The sequence below is a fragment of the Phasianus colchicus genome, chromosome 1, assembly GCF_987193195.1.
Source record: "Phasianus colchicus chromosome 1, bPhaCol1.hap1.1, whole genome shotgun sequence".
Lineage (NCBI taxonomy): Eukaryota > Metazoa > Chordata > Aves > Galliformes > Phasianidae > Phasianus > Phasianus colchicus.
In genome coordinates this window covers 123715082-123732207 of record NC_143436.1, presented here as the reverse complement: position 1 = coordinate 123732207, position 17126 = coordinate 123715082, and the positions used below count along the sequence as shown (strand labels likewise).

The 17126-nt window shown below is 34.4% G+C and overlaps 1 protein-coding gene across 2 annotated transcripts in view; it reads left to right on the top strand.

The window, feature by feature from the left end:
- Window positions 1-17126, top strand: part of MOSPD2 (motile sperm domain containing 2) — a 32842-nt gene that overhangs the window by 6636 nt on the left and 9080 nt on the right. For both annotated transcript variants that reach the window (XM_031596077.2, XM_031596076.2), the window contains exons 3-9: window positions 2764-2919; window positions 3662-3748; window positions 6137-6291; window positions 8494-8554; window positions 9815-9853; window positions 10826-10950; window positions 14748-14918. In XM_031596077.2, the coding sequence (XP_031451937.2) occupies window positions 2764-2919; window positions 3662-3748; window positions 6137-6291; window positions 8494-8554; window positions 9815-9853; window positions 10826-10950; window positions 14748-14918 (794 nt within the window). The remainder of the gene's footprint in view (window positions 1-2763; window positions 2920-3661; window positions 3749-6136; window positions 6292-8493; window positions 8555-9814; window positions 9854-10825; window positions 10951-14747; window positions 14919-17126) is intronic.

Sequence of the window (17126 nt, the reverse complement as noted above, 5' to 3'; positions counted from 1 at the left end):
CTTCCCTGACTAAAAGAAGGGTATTCTACAAAGTGCATGCGGAGGCAGAATTTGACTGGTTGCTTCTGATTTGGAGTTAAATTCATCCTGTGTTCCACCTTGTTGAGTTTAGTGGCTGAAGAGGGTGAGAGGGAACTCACTTTTCTGCTTTCCTTACCTGTCAATCTAGCTTTCTTTACCTTTGATTTTGAAAGTTTGTATACCATGTTTTCTACATTCTTCTTTTACTTTCAGTTTTGTAAAGCATGAATTAAGTTAAATTTCTATTTTTCAATATTATTTAAGTTCAGAGTTTGGGAAAATCTGTATTTGAAGCACCTTCCACAAAATATGCAAGCATATTTAAATTATTATTTGATACAAGATGCACTATTCTGTCATTCTTTTGACAGTTGTACTCCCAAGTATGTAATGTGCAGAAAGACCCTCAGAAAACAATGTGAATCCTTTTAGTTTCTGTTTTGTGGTGTGTGTACTTTGTTCTTTATTTACACAATATTTAAATCCCCTTTACAAATAGGATGTATATGGAATGGGTCTTGGGCAAATGTTTTGCTTATTAATAGCAGTTGTCCTTAGTTGTTAGTTATTGTGCTAGACATGTAATGCTGATGTGAATTAAGTGTTCAGTATTTCAAAGCCCTGGTTTGCTGTGGCTATGAGCAGCCATAAATGGTACAGATAGCCAGCGTGGCATATTCAGTAAGTCCATGGCAGAGGGATAGCTAATGCTCCAAGGCTAAGAGAAGTCAGTACTACTTTTACTGTAGCTCACAGTGGATCTGACAGCTTAGTTACTGTATATTGTAGTATCTTTGAAGGGGATTTGGACTGAATGCATGTTACAGCAGAAGATGATGTGGAGTCTTTCTACCTTTTTGACTTTTCAAAACTTGATTTAGTGACCTGTTTGAATTTGCAAAAATAGCTATGGTATCAGCTGGGGTTGGTTTCTGCAGGTTACCTTTCTTCTTTCTGTTGTTGTTTTTTATTCTAACTTGAAACTAGATACTGTTAGTCTTTCTCAGGCAAAACTATCCGAATCATAAATCATTTCAGGAATAATAAAGTTTCAAATGAGTAGTTCAGATTTTGCAGAACTAAATATGCAAAATCTGTGCAACTTTTTCTGCCTGTGGCTGACCTAGATCCACAGAGAAGTTGAACAGCATTTCAGGCTGTCATGTGTTGGTATTCAGACCTGTGCTTAGTCAGAATACAGGGAGTAAGTTGTCTGATGCGATTATGGAAATGATCAGAGAAGGAACTGAAAGAGGTTTTAGTGGGTAAAAGGAGCAGGAAGGGAACTAAGGAAGTGGGATTTGACTCCAGGCTTGGCTAAGGAACAAGGTAAGGTGGTGGGATGAGGTCGAAGGAAGCAAACACTTGAAACATAATGAAGAAGAGGAAACTAAGCAAATAATGCAAAAAGCAGTTAGATGTGAAGAGGTGCACGGGGGAGATACAGCTGCAATCTGAGTGGATGGATGCATTTAAAATTCTTACATATCCTTATATTTTAAATTGATTCTGTGGCAGGAAACTGAGACTATAAATTAAAATATCAGTGAAGTGATATCTTGACATGTAGCTCCATGGAATTAAAATTATTAGCAGAACATAATGTGCTTTTCTTAGTGTGTTCCTCTGAGTTGAGGTTTCTGATTGAAGTAGGTATCCCTAAACCATCCACTAGCAGTTATAAATACTTAATTCAACTGTGATGGCTCTGCCTAAAAGTAGTTTCTTAGAACTGATTGCTGCTGAAGAACAGTTTTCAACTACGTGCAAAAGTAACATCTAATTAAGAACCATTGTTAAAATTTCTCACCCTAAAATTGAACGGGACAAATCACTGACCAGTTCAGTTGAACAATTAAAAGAGCTTATGTGTTTTGGTGATAAGCAAGGAGATGCTTATCAGTGTTTGTTGCCTTCAGGAGCCTGTTTCAATTTTCTTGCTTCATTTACGTTCCAATAAATGCAGACTGTATGGCGAAAGAGGAACATTGAACTAAAAACTCAGGTGTTGTTCTTTAAGCATATCTTCAATAAAAGTAGATTCACTTTGGCATTTTTGTAACAAACTTACCTGTTTAAAAAAAACAACTACAACAACAAAAACCAAGCTGGGGATAAATAGTTGTAATAAAGCGAAGAGTAGCAGAAGTTTCTGTTTCATCCTAAGTGCTTTATTTTGTTTTCACTGAAGTAACAGTCCATGCCAAGTATAAAATGCATAATCTTTTTAAAGAAAATATCTAATGTGATGATATATAAAACACAATAAAACATAGTCATTTTAATATCTATTCTGACACTTCTTGGTCTGTCATCGTGATGCCTGTAAGTTAGACAGCACAAGCTTAATCTACCTAATTCTTGATATGTAAGTACCCACTAGTACTCAGGCTGTGTGCTTGCTTATGTGTTAAGTAGAGAAACTTGGTTTTGTCTGTGAAGAACTGTACTTCCCTCCCCTCTCTCCCCTATCTTCTCTGTTTCTAATGGTTTTTTTTTTTTTTACTTGAATAAGAATAGCAAATTATTTTTCTACTGAGAATAATCTGGTAGTGTTTCTAAATATCTTCACAGTAGATAGACAGCGTAAGAAACTAATTGAAAACTTTTATCTGCTAAATGGTAAGACTGAAAGAAATTCTTTATATGTGGTATATTTAGTAGGATTGAAACATTACGAGTCTCCTTTTTGTATATTCATTGCAAATGCTATATTCTTAAAATAGTTATTTTATTTGCTAGATAAATCAGATAAGTATGATTCTAGAGATGTGGAAAGACTTCAGCAAGATGACAAATGGGTTGAAAATTACCTGATTTGGCGTCATGACGTTGTGGATGATACATTAAAGATGATTGACGAGAGCTTTCAGTGGAGGAAAGAATATACTGTTAATGGTAAGCTATGTTATGTAATTCTTGTGATGGTGTATGTTGCTTTCCTTTTGAACTGCATCTAACCTCTGCCTCTAGTTTAAGGCTCTTACTCTTAAATATTTGATAAATACCATGGAGTACTAAGCATTAACTTTTTTTTTTTAACCCAGTTTAGAAAACTGGGTTCCTAAAACTTTGCTGCTTTTATCATCAAGCTGTACTTCTATGTGTCTGTTGCAAGGGGAAGAAGGAAAGTAGCTATCTTTTGTTGTCTTTGTGCAGTTGCAGGGGACCACTTCATTCCCCCACAACCAAAATGGACCTCAAAATAATAATAAATTCAAATAAGAGTCAGATCTAATGTTTTGCTACTGGCAGCAATGGCTTGATATTCCAGGTAGAATAGGTGTGCTTTTTGTTTTGTGGGAGTGTTTTGAAGATTAACAAGATTTACAAGAACGTACAGTCTGATTTTAAAAAAGGATAAAGCAAGAAGGGCTGTAGATATGGGCCTAAAAATAAAATTGCAGTATTTTTTTCTTTGAAATCTTATTCATATCTCTACCCCAATCCTGCTGTGCAGCTTGAGAGGAAGAAGATAGTAAAATTCTCAAATTAGCCCCATCTTTTTATTATATTTGCAAATGCCTTGGATGGATACTTACAAAGGCAGTTCAGTATTTTGTTGATGTATTTTTGCATTTTTAACAGAAATGTAATTATTAACCTGATTGTTGAAATGATCTTTCATTTGGCTTTGCAGACTTGACCGAATCTGTCCTTCCAAAATGGTTGTTTGAAAGTGGTGCTCTCTTCCTGCATGGATACGATAAAGAAGGCTATAAACTATGTAAGTTACACAAAACATAATCAGTCATCCTGTATTACTTTTTTTTTGTAAGCATTTTAGCAGCATCTGTTTTGGAAAAGAAATGACTTGAAGCTAAAAGAATGAAGGTATTGACAACTGTTTTTACTAAAAGAGATTAGAAGTTGATGACTTTCAGTCAGTGTGGTATCTCTTTGGATTACAGAAGTGAAATAAGCAAACTTTCAGCAATTTTCAAGAATCATAAACCTTTAATCCTAACTGCCAAAGTTTTTACCTTCTCTGTTGAAGTGCATTATTTCTGTATCTACTGTAATGCATATATAAGTAGAGTAAGTGTTGATAACTGCAGAGGTTCATTTACTGCTGCTTTTCTGACAGCCCCCATACAGTTCTCACATATTTGCAGTGGTTTGCAAATTTTCTTTGCGTTCTTATGACACAGGAATAGTCAGTAATACTGTGAGCAGCTGAAAACTCTTGGAGGATGAAATCCTGAATTGTATGATTAACTGAGGAGTAAGAAATGAAATGCGTAGGGAAACAGTAGATATTTCCTGAAATACTCCTGACTTTTACTGTATGTAGATGGGCAATATAATTTTCTGTTACTGAATTTGTTACATCATCTTATGCAATTAAAAATAGATAACGTTAAAAAGTATTTAAAAGAAAGACTTAAGAAAAATCACCTATTAGACTATCTGAACAGCAATCTTGAACCAAAAACAGGAGGAAAATAAATCTTCAAATCTAAAATCGTGCTTTTTCTTTAGCAAAACTGTTTTTTCATCAAAAAATAGATTTGCAGCCCTGTCTCTTATAAACGACTGAGTTTAAAGCACTAACCCACTAGTTTTTCTAACAGTACCATGACCAGAAAAGTCAGTTTCTATTCCAGTGGCCTATTTTGTCAAGAACTTTATCTTATCCATGTAAGTTATGAGTGCTTTGTGAACAATTGCTATATTATGCTTCATGATTTTCGTTTAGCCTCCCAAGGTAACTAATCAAGGATAAGTGGTGATGATACCTTTTTACAGTATTTACTTTAAAAGCTGAACGTGATTATACTGGTTGGTTCAATTCAGTGAGGTTGGAAAGTGAAGTAATAAGACAGAACTTATTTTGGTGGTTGGACTGAGAAAACTGGAACTGTTTCATGACAAGAGTATGCAAATCAAGTAATTGAATAACATCTTTATTTTATTGTCACTGATAATTAATCTATTTCCCACCCCCAATTGTTTCTTTCCAGGAATGTTATTGGTTGAGAATATCTCAGCATGCAAATTCAGATTGTACAGTAGTTAAGAGTTCTGGTTAAGTAGCACTTGAGAAATGTTTCTTGTGCCATATGCTCAATTTTCACTGTTACCAGAAGTAGATATTTTAAACTTGATGAAAATTCTTTGAAAAGTGTTGGTTATTTTCACAAGAGTTCTGCTTTAAATAGAGTATCTTTCTGAAACTAGAGAATTCAGTTAATGTGTTAGGCTTTAAGTCTTTTTTTTTGTCTGTATGTGAAGTGAAAAATTGTCTTCCATGCAATTTATAGAATGAACTTAAGGAAATAAGAGACATTGACAGGAAAAAAAAAGTGTTACTTTGTATAAAACTTTTCTAGGTTTCAGGGAGAAAAATGTTAGTGCATCCACATTTATTTCTGGGACTTGTCTATTTTTCTGTTGAAGAGGTACTGAAAAATGAGTGTTTTTCATGTTGGACTTCTTGAATACTTCTATCACTTCATTGTATAACCAGTCATTTGGTTTCAGGCATTTTTATGAAGTCTGTTACTTGGAAATCAGCTTCTTACAGCTGACTTGTCTCTATGTGAGTCATTTCTTATTCCAGAAGATTAAATATCAGGCTTTTATTGAAGTAATGTTACTCATCTTCTGGATTTCTTGATTATTTTAAGGTCTGTTTCTTTTTATGTAATTCAGAATAACAATGCGTGTATAGTTCTGTTCAGAACATGCCAACTTCAACAGTATAGAAAATTTAAGCAGAAAAAGAAGTGTAAATGTCAACCACAGCAATAATTGGAATACATACAGCTGGGGACTGCATGTATTAAATTTTAAATAATTAATTTTCTTGATAAACAGTAGAAGTCTTTAAAAGGTGCATGAAGAGTGTTTTCCTTCCCTGCTGTTCCTTGTCTTCTGCAATTCTTGGCTTTTATCTTTTTTTTAATACAAAAGATGTGAGGAAGGAAAAGGAAAAAAATACGTAGTTGTCCCGCTGACTGTTCAGTGTTGCTGTAGAATCTGTAGTTGGAGTACAGGCACTGAGGCATTGGTAAATTTCACAGTGCATCTATGCAGTTATACAAATAATGGCTTCAGTGAATTTTGCTTCCTTGGTTCATTTTTTGTGTGCTTTTTCCTTTCTTCTCACCAGTTTGGTTCAAAGTGAAACTTCATGTAAGGGATCAAAAACAGCAACTTGATAAAAAGAAACTCGTAGCTTTCTGGCTAGAACATTATGCTAAGAGAGATCATGGAAAGCCTTTAACAGTGGTATTTGACATGGCTGAAACTGGAATCAGTCACATAGTAAGTATGCGTATTGTTGGGTTTTTTTGCTTGCTTTTTTGAATTATTTGATCTACTGTAGAGTACCTGCTTTAGCTGAGGAGTTGAACTTAATGATCTCTTAAGGCACCTTCCAACCATTGCAATTCTGTGTTTCTCCATAGTAGATGATGATTATCTGTGCAGTCCTTTAAACCTGAGTAACATTGCAGTTACTCACAGCAGTAATACATCGGGCTTGTTCCTGTGATATAAGCAATTTCTGAAATTCTTTATTGCATATTAAAATTTGTTTAATATTATGTGCTCCTGTATATCATATATTTGATGTACTATACTGAAAACTTTTAATTTGTTAAATGACTGAGTCAAAATGATTCCTGTGCAGTAGTCACTTACCAGTTTGGTTTGTCAATTGTTATGGATAACAATAGCAGAACTTAATTTTTTGCCCGAAAGGCAATAGGCTGAGCCCTCTTTTGTTGTGAATGCAGTTGTAGCTTCATCCTCAATAGTTCAGGCTTCATTCTTTTTTTTTTTTCTCAACAAAGCAAAATCACTCAAGAGTGAGGGATGGAAAAATGTGGTAATGGCGAAGTACTCAGACCTGTAGATGCAGTAATTGAGATCTTTGAAAACGGTCATCTCTTCTGAAAATAACCTTTGAGGAACTGCCTGAGGAGTTCTGTGGTGTTCTCTTCAGCTTAATTCAGCAGAGCAATTAATTTTCTAGAACACATCTAATGATCTAAAATAGTTTAGATTCCTGAGTTGGAGATCTTGCCTATCGTTTGGTTGAATGGCATCTTCCTTTTTTTATGTGGTAGAAATGCCTGACAAAATGAGCAAAACCCATTATTGCCTTAGGTCCTTGCAATCATGCAATATAGGGCCACAAACATCGGAGAAGACAGTTTCACAAGTAAGTATGGGATAATTCAGTTTTGCAACTTGGAGTTGATGTTTTTACCTGTGACTTGAGAACTGTCTATCCATACCCAAAAGATACTAGTTGAGCAATGTGTATTTTTATATAACAGAAACACAAAAGTATGTTATTTCCCTTATGTTTAAAAAAAAAATAATAATAAAAATTCACAGCCTCCTTGATTTTCTTCAGAATATCTATTCAGAATTCTCCATGAATTCAGCTTCTCTACTGTTTTTGAGGCTCCCAGAGACAGTCGCAGCAAGTGCTGTTCATAAGTCTTCCATTGCATGGTCTCACTTTGCTAGGGATTTCTTTTAATATCAGTTGGTAGCCGCATAGAGTATTTGATAAATTTTATCCTAAAACAGCTTGAGGTTTTAATCTATTTTCCAGAAGGTTTTTCATTTGTTTGCTCCATTGTTAACGTAGCCTCATCTCGTATGTCAGCTATTCTCATTGGTATGCAGTCAAGTAATTCTGATGGTTCATGCCAGCATTTCAGGTAACTAGAGTCAATGCAGTTATTAAATTCTCTGCTCACATCTAAATTCTTGTTTGTGGACTTTCATCAAAATCATCAAAATAATGGATCCAACTTCCTTATAGCTGATAGTATTGCTTTTGGGTACACAGCAGAAGTGAGAGCAGTGCGCTTGCTAATGCACAGGAGACTCTAATCATTACTTGGAAATCTATCACTGTGTTTATTGCTGTTAAGTGATAAATACTGTTTTGGTACAAGCAACTACCAGTTGAGATAAATACTTCTGCAAAGCACTATCTTTTGCCTCCAGAGGTATCTGAGCTTTCAGTTACTTTATAATTACTGAAGCTACTAATTAGGCTTTCAGTTTGTTGATAGTCTTCAGTCTTCTTTACAGTTTTTTTTTTACTGCTTTATCTGTAAATGTTTCAGTAGAGTGTTTATATCACTTTAGAAGTCAGTTGTCCATTGTATTTTGCTGTTCTTATGAGAGGATTTTAGGTCCTCTATCAATAATAAATTTTGTTGTGCCTCTGGAAGTTTCCTTTGTAGTGTCATTTCTGTTAGAAGTGCTGAGGAAAATAGAAGTATTTATGGTTTTCCACCTCACTCAAATATTGTAGTAAGGTATGCCTCACAGAATTGTATATATGTTTATACAATGCCTTTTTTGCTCTCTGCAATGTTACCATTACAAAATCTGGCTGTAATAGCATTGTCTCAGTTGCACTGTTTCTCATGTGCTTTATGTTAACAAATTTGTTTTCTAATACTTTGATTTAGGTTATTTACTCTGTTTTTATTTTAGGACTTGGACTTTGTTCGTTTTATTGTCAACTGTTTTACAGACTATTATCCAAACTTCCTTAGTAAGTATTGCATATGAGATTGCATATGAGTGTTAGGCTTGTGTAACAAGAGCAGTTAAGAATATCACTAGTGATAGGGGAGAGTTTATTTATTAATATTTTTGCATACACTTTATCTCATTTTTGGGAACAAATGAAAGACTTGTCCTTGAACTCTAGTGTTTCAACCATAGCAGAAGATTAGATTTTTTTTAGATAAAACTGAACTGCATGGAACATTTTGATGTTATAGATTTAGAATATATTTGTGCTTGTAAGAATCAGCACAACTTTAAATCTGAAGTTTATTTACAATGCATCCAAAATCAGCTGGCTTTTCATGATATACAAAGAATTTGTTGTGTATATATTTATGAACATAGGATCGAATGAACCTTTTTATCCCTTAGTTCCTTGTTATCTGGAAAGCTTTGGAAACCTGTATATCAACTGGTGTCCTTTAAGAGCCTTCAGGGAACAAATGATGACTATATAAATTCCTTAGTAGCCATGGTGTGCTTCCTCAGAACAGGATTAAGGCAGTTGGAAAAAGTCTCCATACATGCCTGCTTATTTCTTATGGATAGGTTGGAACTGCATCTTTTTTGCAAGCTCATTTTAAATCTTACGTGAAGGTATCAGTGAATTTTGAAACTCTGTAACAGTTACTGATTAAACTTTGAAAATCAGATTTCAATTTGCTGCTGAAAGTTTGATCTTTAACTGAAGTGGGTTATAATATTCTTTTTTTATTTTTGACATTGGAGAAAAATATTTGGGGATGTTTTTGAGTCAAAATGCTAACTTTTCAAGCTTTTTTTCCTAAAACAAGGAAGTCTGTAGAACAAGCATAGACTCGCAAAGATTGTTGCTAATTGTTTGGGAAGAAGAGATGCTGAATATACCTGTTAACCTTCTTTGTTTTCCAGTAAGCAGTTACTTCTCCTGATCAGGATAAATTCTTAACTTTTCCTGCCTTATTTGTTACAATTACTAGTAACAATATGTCAGAAAAGTATAGTAAGCCAGAGAAGTCTTTAAATTGCGGAACTCTGCCATTTTTCTTGTCTTTCACTTAAAGCACCTACTGTCTTTTTGTAATAATAAATATAGCATGTAAAAACCAATTAACAAATTGCTTCTGCAAGGAAGTAAACATGACACTTTCAAAAAAATATATATATTCCTCTTTCTACATGGCTGTTATTGTCGCACTTCATGTTAAGCAGAGAAATGCATACATTTAGTATTCAGATTATTTCTTTTTCTTTACCTTTTCAGCAAAGATAGTGATCTTTGAAATGCCATGGATAATGAATGGTAAGTCAGTTGGTTTATTTTCCCCCAAGATGGTAACTTAAACCTAGTATAAACAAGAAGCATTTTTCAGCTTTCTGTTTTAGCTAAGTGGTGAATTTGTTAAACAATCATTTTTAAGCCTATTACATAGTTAACTTTATAGCGCTGTCTTTCTGTCTAGTATTGTATTTTGGGTTACACTTTAAATGGAGCTCACATTCACTTTTTATCTTAAAGTTGGGAGACTTTGATAAGCATCTGTTGGATGTTTCCAGCTGTAATCCTTTCAAAGTTCATGATTTAGGAACACTAATCACTGATAAATACTTTTTACCAGTTGAAAAAAAAAAATAGGTTGTACACTTTCAGGTAGACACATGGCCCTGGACAATGTAATTATTGTGTACGTTGATTTGTGTTTCAATTAATATTCTTAACCATAATGCATATGAAAAGTAGCTTATTCTTTTATCTATGCCATACAGATAAATTTTCATGTTAGTTCCATAGTTCTTTGTGTATTCATGTTTTACCACTAATGAAATAATTGATGTGTTCAAAACCACCCCAAATCCAAGTAACAGCCATTTAAAGCAGCAAAATATTTCAACTGTGAAGAAAATATGTAAAACTTCTATCTCCCTCAATCAGACTTGAAACACAATTGTTTTACACTTCTCCACTGTGCCGCTCTCTTCTTCCTGGGCTTAAATTCCAAGACAAGGAAATAGTCACTGGCTAAATCAAAGATCCTCTTCCCTTTGAAAGTCTGTGGTCTATCTTCATTCTACTGTAGAAAAGGGTTGTTTTTTTTAATATATTTTCCTTACAAGTAATATTTTTTCTTTTGTCTGCACATTCTAATATTTTCAGAACCAGTATTGCCATATTTTATGGGGTACAATGTACTACTTTTGTAAGATCTACCAATATGCTGGGGAAAAAAAAAAAAAAAAACTTGACAAACTTGTGTATCTTTTTTCCCCTTTAAAGCTGCTTTTAAAATTGTGAAGGGTTGGCTTGGCCCTGATGCAATAAGTATGCTAAAATTCACGAACAAGAGTGATGTACAGGAATACATCAGTGGAGAATATTTGCCACCTCATATGGGTGGAACTGTAAGTATATTAACATTCTATCCTTTTGTGTTAGATTGAGACATGTTTATTTAATAACTTACGTGGTGTTACAGTTTGGCACTTCATGGATATGGAATTTCTTGATTCTGTCAGAGTGATAGTTTGTAAGTCACATCAGTAAAAAAATGGATTAATTTTATGAGAATTTAGTATCTTGCAATCTTAAGTATGGAAATTGATTCTGTGAATGGCTTTAACTATTCATTTTCAACTCATAGGGAACCTTGTTTTCAAATTTTCAACAAAAAAACCCTGTCCCTTTCAAGTGCCTTTTCTCACGTATCTTGTTTTCCCCCAGCTGATGAATTAGAGAGATTGTGTTGGTTTTTGACAAGTTGTACAAACGGAAAATAGATTTTGTGCCTCTCTGAAGTTTTTCATCTTCCTCCAAAGGCACGGTTCTATGTTTTCTACTGTCATACCTCATAGTTAATTCCTTCTTTGAAGAAAGAAGCTCGTGGCTTTGCTAACTATTTTCCTTAAGTGCCTATATGGAGCATGCAGACTTAGTTATCTGTCCTCCTTGAATCCTGAAGTGTTTCAATGCTTAGCTAGTGCTAAGATGGCTCTGTGTTGCCCAACTTCTAGGAATGTCTGTAAGTTCCAGAATCTTGAAGACTGTTTATCTAATCTACTGATCTGTGGTAATAAGTTGCAGTGACAGTGATAAATTAGTAGAATAGAAGTGTATTTGTTTGACAAGGACTCCAAGTGTGCTTACAGTTTCAGGAAAAAAAAAAAAAAATGTATGCATGCTTTTTAAAAGCCGTATATTTTGAACCTGCAGGTGTTTTGTCTAAATATTGCACGTCTTTGGTATTTAACCTGCTAGGGGGTGTTCTGAACTTTAAACCTCAGAACTGTCACTGTTTGGAAACATTGTTAACAGGTATTAAGTTAGGCTCCAACATCTTTTCTGAGAAGGCAGATTTTCTTGGTGTGATTGACCTTGCCTCCTCCTGAGTCAGCTTGAAATGTGATGAGGCAGTGCACCTACTGCTATTAGTGTTGACAGGATTATGGGGCTTTCTGTTTATTTTAAGGTACTATCTGATTTGTAAAAACTAATTCCTTGTGCTTTCCTCTGAAATATCTTTTCCCTTCCCATTTTTTTCATCCTCTTTGATTTCTACTCATTTAGGAATAGATGGTCAGTTTTGCAACCAGCATGATACAGTTGAAGAAGAGTATGAAAGGAGAGTCTCCCTAATGGTATCTGTCCTAGAAGAGCCAGGTTTTACTGTTTACTTTAGGGAAATACAGAGAAGGTATATCCTATAGAACACAGGTACCCAAAAGGAATTTCTGAGACCACTTCGGGTTTGTTTTTTTTTTTTTAAAAAAGGCAAATTCTATTGCCAAAGTGATATGTAGTATTGAACTTGAAGTTACTAGTTCCTCCTCTCTGTCAGGGGAACTATTCTATGTCTCCATCTTTCAGCTTGTCTTCAAATATATTTTGTTCTTGTATTGACAGGGGTCATTGACAAGTGAGACTATCTTTAGCATGCTAATCTTTCAGTCAGTTGTAACTCAGCTGGTAAAGGAGGAGGATGATCTATATGTTTCTTGTCAAATAATGGACTGAGGTGGCAGCAGAGTATCTAGGACATTAATACTGATTATGGAAAACATAAATGTAGATTTTTTCAGAACTCTGCACGTATGCTTGAGCTTCATCTTGCTCAAGAGTGAGCATGTGCACATGCAACAGGATTTTAAACTTCTATATTTGTCCATTTTGTCAGAAGTGAGCAGTTCAGCCTTGTTAATCCACTGCTCTCTACACTAGTGCCAGGATTGAGCAGCATTTTTAACTAGAATACTGTGCTCTTCACTTGGTTAGCTAAATTGGAAGCCTATAGCTTGTTTTCTTGAAGCACTGTTTTTAGGTCAATATTTAATTTGTCAATTAAGACATCACTGGGCCTTTTGCATGTGATTTCATGGCCATTGTGTACACCTAGTCTTAGAAAATATCACTACCATGATTAAAACTTGTATGGCTCTTGCCAACGTGCTGTATCTGCCATAATAGGAAACTATCATTTTTTGAAATGGATACATTGAACATCAAATAAATCTGTCTTGTTTATCTGTCTGAGACTTCAGTCTGTTAGTAGATAAGTCAGTGTCACTGAAACTGATGGATTGTGACTGAGAAATCTGAGACTTTGAGTTGTCACAATGATGAGATGCTTTTTGGCTACTGCCATTACCCAGTGTTGTGGATTAATGTGGCCAAGTGAGGTATACAGCAAACTTAGCATCTCTTTATTAAGGCCACTTTGCCATATGTCCTCCATTGTATGCTGGATGGGAGTGAAAAGGCTCTGTATTGCATGGGTGAAGGGGAACATTCTGCAAGTCTTCCATAATATTTCTCTCTGTCTGGAATCTTTTAACAGTTAATTAGTCTGTTAGTGCTACTTAAACTTATTCACCAGGCCCTTTAACTGAAAACTGCTTGAGCTGGAGAATGTTTCTTCTTTTCATCTTTCAGTTAAAGGCCTACAACTGTTACTTCAGGCTGAAAGATAGGAAATCTTTATACCTTGATTAAAGATAAACAGGAAGTATGTGGTTTTATTTGAGGTTTCTTTGAATGGCTGTCTATCTAAATTTCTTTCATGGGATCACGTAATGTATTTCTGTTGTACGGGGAAAACAAACCTGCTTTTTTCATCTCTGTTGATACTGCAGTTTGAGACCTGTGGACATGGCTCAAGTCTGTCTCACTGAATTCAAAGCTGTGATATTGACCAATTCAGTTTACTTGGGGGTATAAGACTGTTTGAAATTGCAGTAGGAACAGAGGGCCCTATTTAAACACTGCTTCTTACACTGAAAACTAACATTTAAAAACTAATTTGGGAAGGTAAAGAGCACTTTTAGTTAACAAAATCTAATTTCTACTGGTTCTCTTTGTTATGGAAGCAGTGAGAACCTTAGTATGCTGCTTCTACTTATTCAGTTGTCCTGAAAGAGATCTTTAAATTGATTTGGCATGCAAAAGTGTGAGCTGCAGAATATGTTAAAAATCCACACAATTAACTGAAATTAGAGGATTTAAATAATACTTTTAAATTGTGACTACTACACAATTAAAAATGCAAAGGACTTTTCTGTCACATGGAATGCTCTTAAAAACATAAAATCATTTCTGTTGGAAAAGACCTTCAAGATCACAAAGTCCTAGCATCAGCCTGGCCCCATCCATCCTGACCTTGAGTGCTCCAAGGGTGGGGAATCCACAGCCTGTTCCATCACTTCACCACCCTTTCAGTGAAAACCTTCCCAACATGTAATCTGCATCTCCCTTCCTTTAATTTAGAACTATTCCCCCTTGTCCTGTCAGTAACTACCTGTGTAAAAAGTTGATTTCCCTCCTTTCTATAATCTCTCTTTAAATAATCTCTCTTTAAATATTGGAAGGCTGCAATGAGGTCTCCCAGGACTCTTCTCCAGGCTTAACAAGACCAACAGAGTCGCCTCCCTCTCTCTGCAGGCCACACCTCTTTTGATGCAGCCCAGGATACCATTTGCCTTCTGAGCTGCAAGTGCACTGCATGCTGCTGCCAGTGATACAATCAATGATGAAATGGGACTATTGGTAGCATAAGCTTTCTTAACAGTGATGCAAAGTAAAATGGATAATTGAAACCTACAAGTTTGAAACAATATAACAAATTGATGGTATTTCTACTTAAAAACAGTAGAAAATGCGAAGAACTTTATCTTAAGAGGTCCATTATAAATCTCCTTTTTCTTCTTAGGATTCTTTCAAGTACAGTTATCCTCCACTGGTAGATGATGATTTTCAAACACCTTTATGTGAAAATGGGCCTATCACTAGTGAAGATGAACATGAAAGTAAAGAAGAGATAGATACTGAAACTAAGGAGTCTGGAGATCTGAATGAAGAACAAAATCTTAATCAGAAAAAGGTATCTAACTCTGAAAGCTGAGACAACTAATCATATGACTACAAAGCAGGATAAGAGGCATGTGATTTTTGTTTCTTGTCAGGCTTTCACTTTGTATTTCCTCAATTTGAAATGCATACACAGAAAAATGGAAAATTAAAATTACAGTTTCTACCTTGATTCTTAGTTTGAACAGACTTGACTATTAAGACTAGCTTCTAAATGAGTAAAATGTGTACTTATCTCTTGATTATAGTGAATTGTGTAGTAAAACTTAAAAGATTTATTATGTTCAAAACTTGTCTAACTAGCGAATTTTTATTCTTAGGAAATCTTGTGGCAAACATCTTAAAACATCTATTTTTCTCGGGTGCTTAAATTAAATGCTTGAGAAAATATCAGATAAATAGTAAAATGTTACTACATGCCTACTTTTAAAAATCATAAAAGCAATTGCTTATCTCAGAAGAAATTACAGCCCTAATGCATCATCTTTGAATGATATTGAAAATATAATTTTCCTGCATTAATGTTAAAGGTATTGATTTATGTAGAATTCTATGAAGTTATACCTCAGAATATGCAATCATAGTCAGTGAGGATATTGTTTTTAAAAAGGACAGGGGAGGGGAAAAAAGCAATTGTGAAATTCATTTACCAGTGCCACACTTCATTTTGGAATATGAATTGCAAAACTTGTTTAAAGTAGTAAAATTCTTTAACATTACATTTTTGTTTTCATTTACTGTTTTATATTTTTATCAGAATAGTTTTAAATGTGGCTGATTTTACAGTGCTCATTTGTAATTTGGCCATCTATTTATATAAATATATATATATATATATATATATTGCTGAGTTTAAGTCAGAAGGAGGCATTACATAGCTATTCTAACTTCACAACAGGTAGACTAACTTGTTTTGGTTGTGGCACATCTGCTAAGATGTGATTCTCAGAAACAGGAACATAATCACTGTTTAGTTTGAAAGTTAGCTTTGGTGCTGAACTGCCTCAATATTTAATTACTTGTTTTACTTCGGATTTCTACTTAGCCTACTTTTTCAGTATTTAAAAATAATGGTTTATGGTATTTTCTATTTCCTACAGCATAATCAAGCTACCACTCAATCTTTTGAATTAAGCTGATCATTTATACTCATGCGTTGTTAATTTAAAGACATGTTCAATACCCAATCTTTAATATGCTTCTAAAACTCAGGCTGTGTGCCATTGTTGGCACTGTTCCTGTTTAAGGAAAAAGTCAGTTGTCTTGCTTCAGTACGCTTTCTGTTCTTGCCATTTCTAACACAGATAGAAGGGGCAAACATTGACATACTATGTTAAGATTCTTCCACAATATTTTTCAGAAACTGTTCCATATTCTATGAATGGTTGGCAGTTTAAAAGAGGTTATTTTGTACTTGACTGTTCATAAATATAATGTATCAAATATTTTTTTAATAAGGCCAACTTCTGAAGTGACAGGTTTCAAGTGACCTGTGAGATTTCGTTATTATTTACTATGTTACTAGTACTTATTTGCATTATCTGCAGATTTTTGTAATCACTAAGAATTCATCTGATTTATTTTTATGTATGCCTCCTCTCATCCCGTAGAAGTGCCTTTTTCTTTCCACAGAGTAGAGGGAACCATGAGCAATAAACTTAATTGTAAGTGCCTTTTCTGTAGACACTTGTATTTAACATGTGAGATTCCACCTTCAGTGGGTAATATTGTAATTTTCTTTTTCTGGTAATTTAAATCAGAGTTATGTAGAATAAATCCAAACACATTGACTATGCAGTGTATTTATGCAATAATCTTTTAAAATAATCACAGTTACAAAAAGTGGGATTACTGTGTTTGAGGCGTTGTGTTTTTTGTTTTTTACAAAAATCTATCTCTTATGGTACTGTATTTCTTCAATTCCCACACTTCAGATAATTTTCATAAACTGCATACTCCTCCTGTCTTCTGTCACTGTTTCAAATGAAATAAACACAAAGCTAAGCAGGCTGTTTAGTTTGCTGATTTTCTCAAGTCATCATGCCACTTATTTTTCCAATTCTCTGTAATTTTTCCCCCATTTTGCATTTTATTGAGAATGAAGAACTATAGAATTATGAGGTGGGCATCCAGCAAGCTTGTTGACTTGTATGTAGTTTCTTAATGTAACAGAAGAAAAACCTCAGAATTTAAGTTCTGTTATTTGAGCTCTCCAATATTT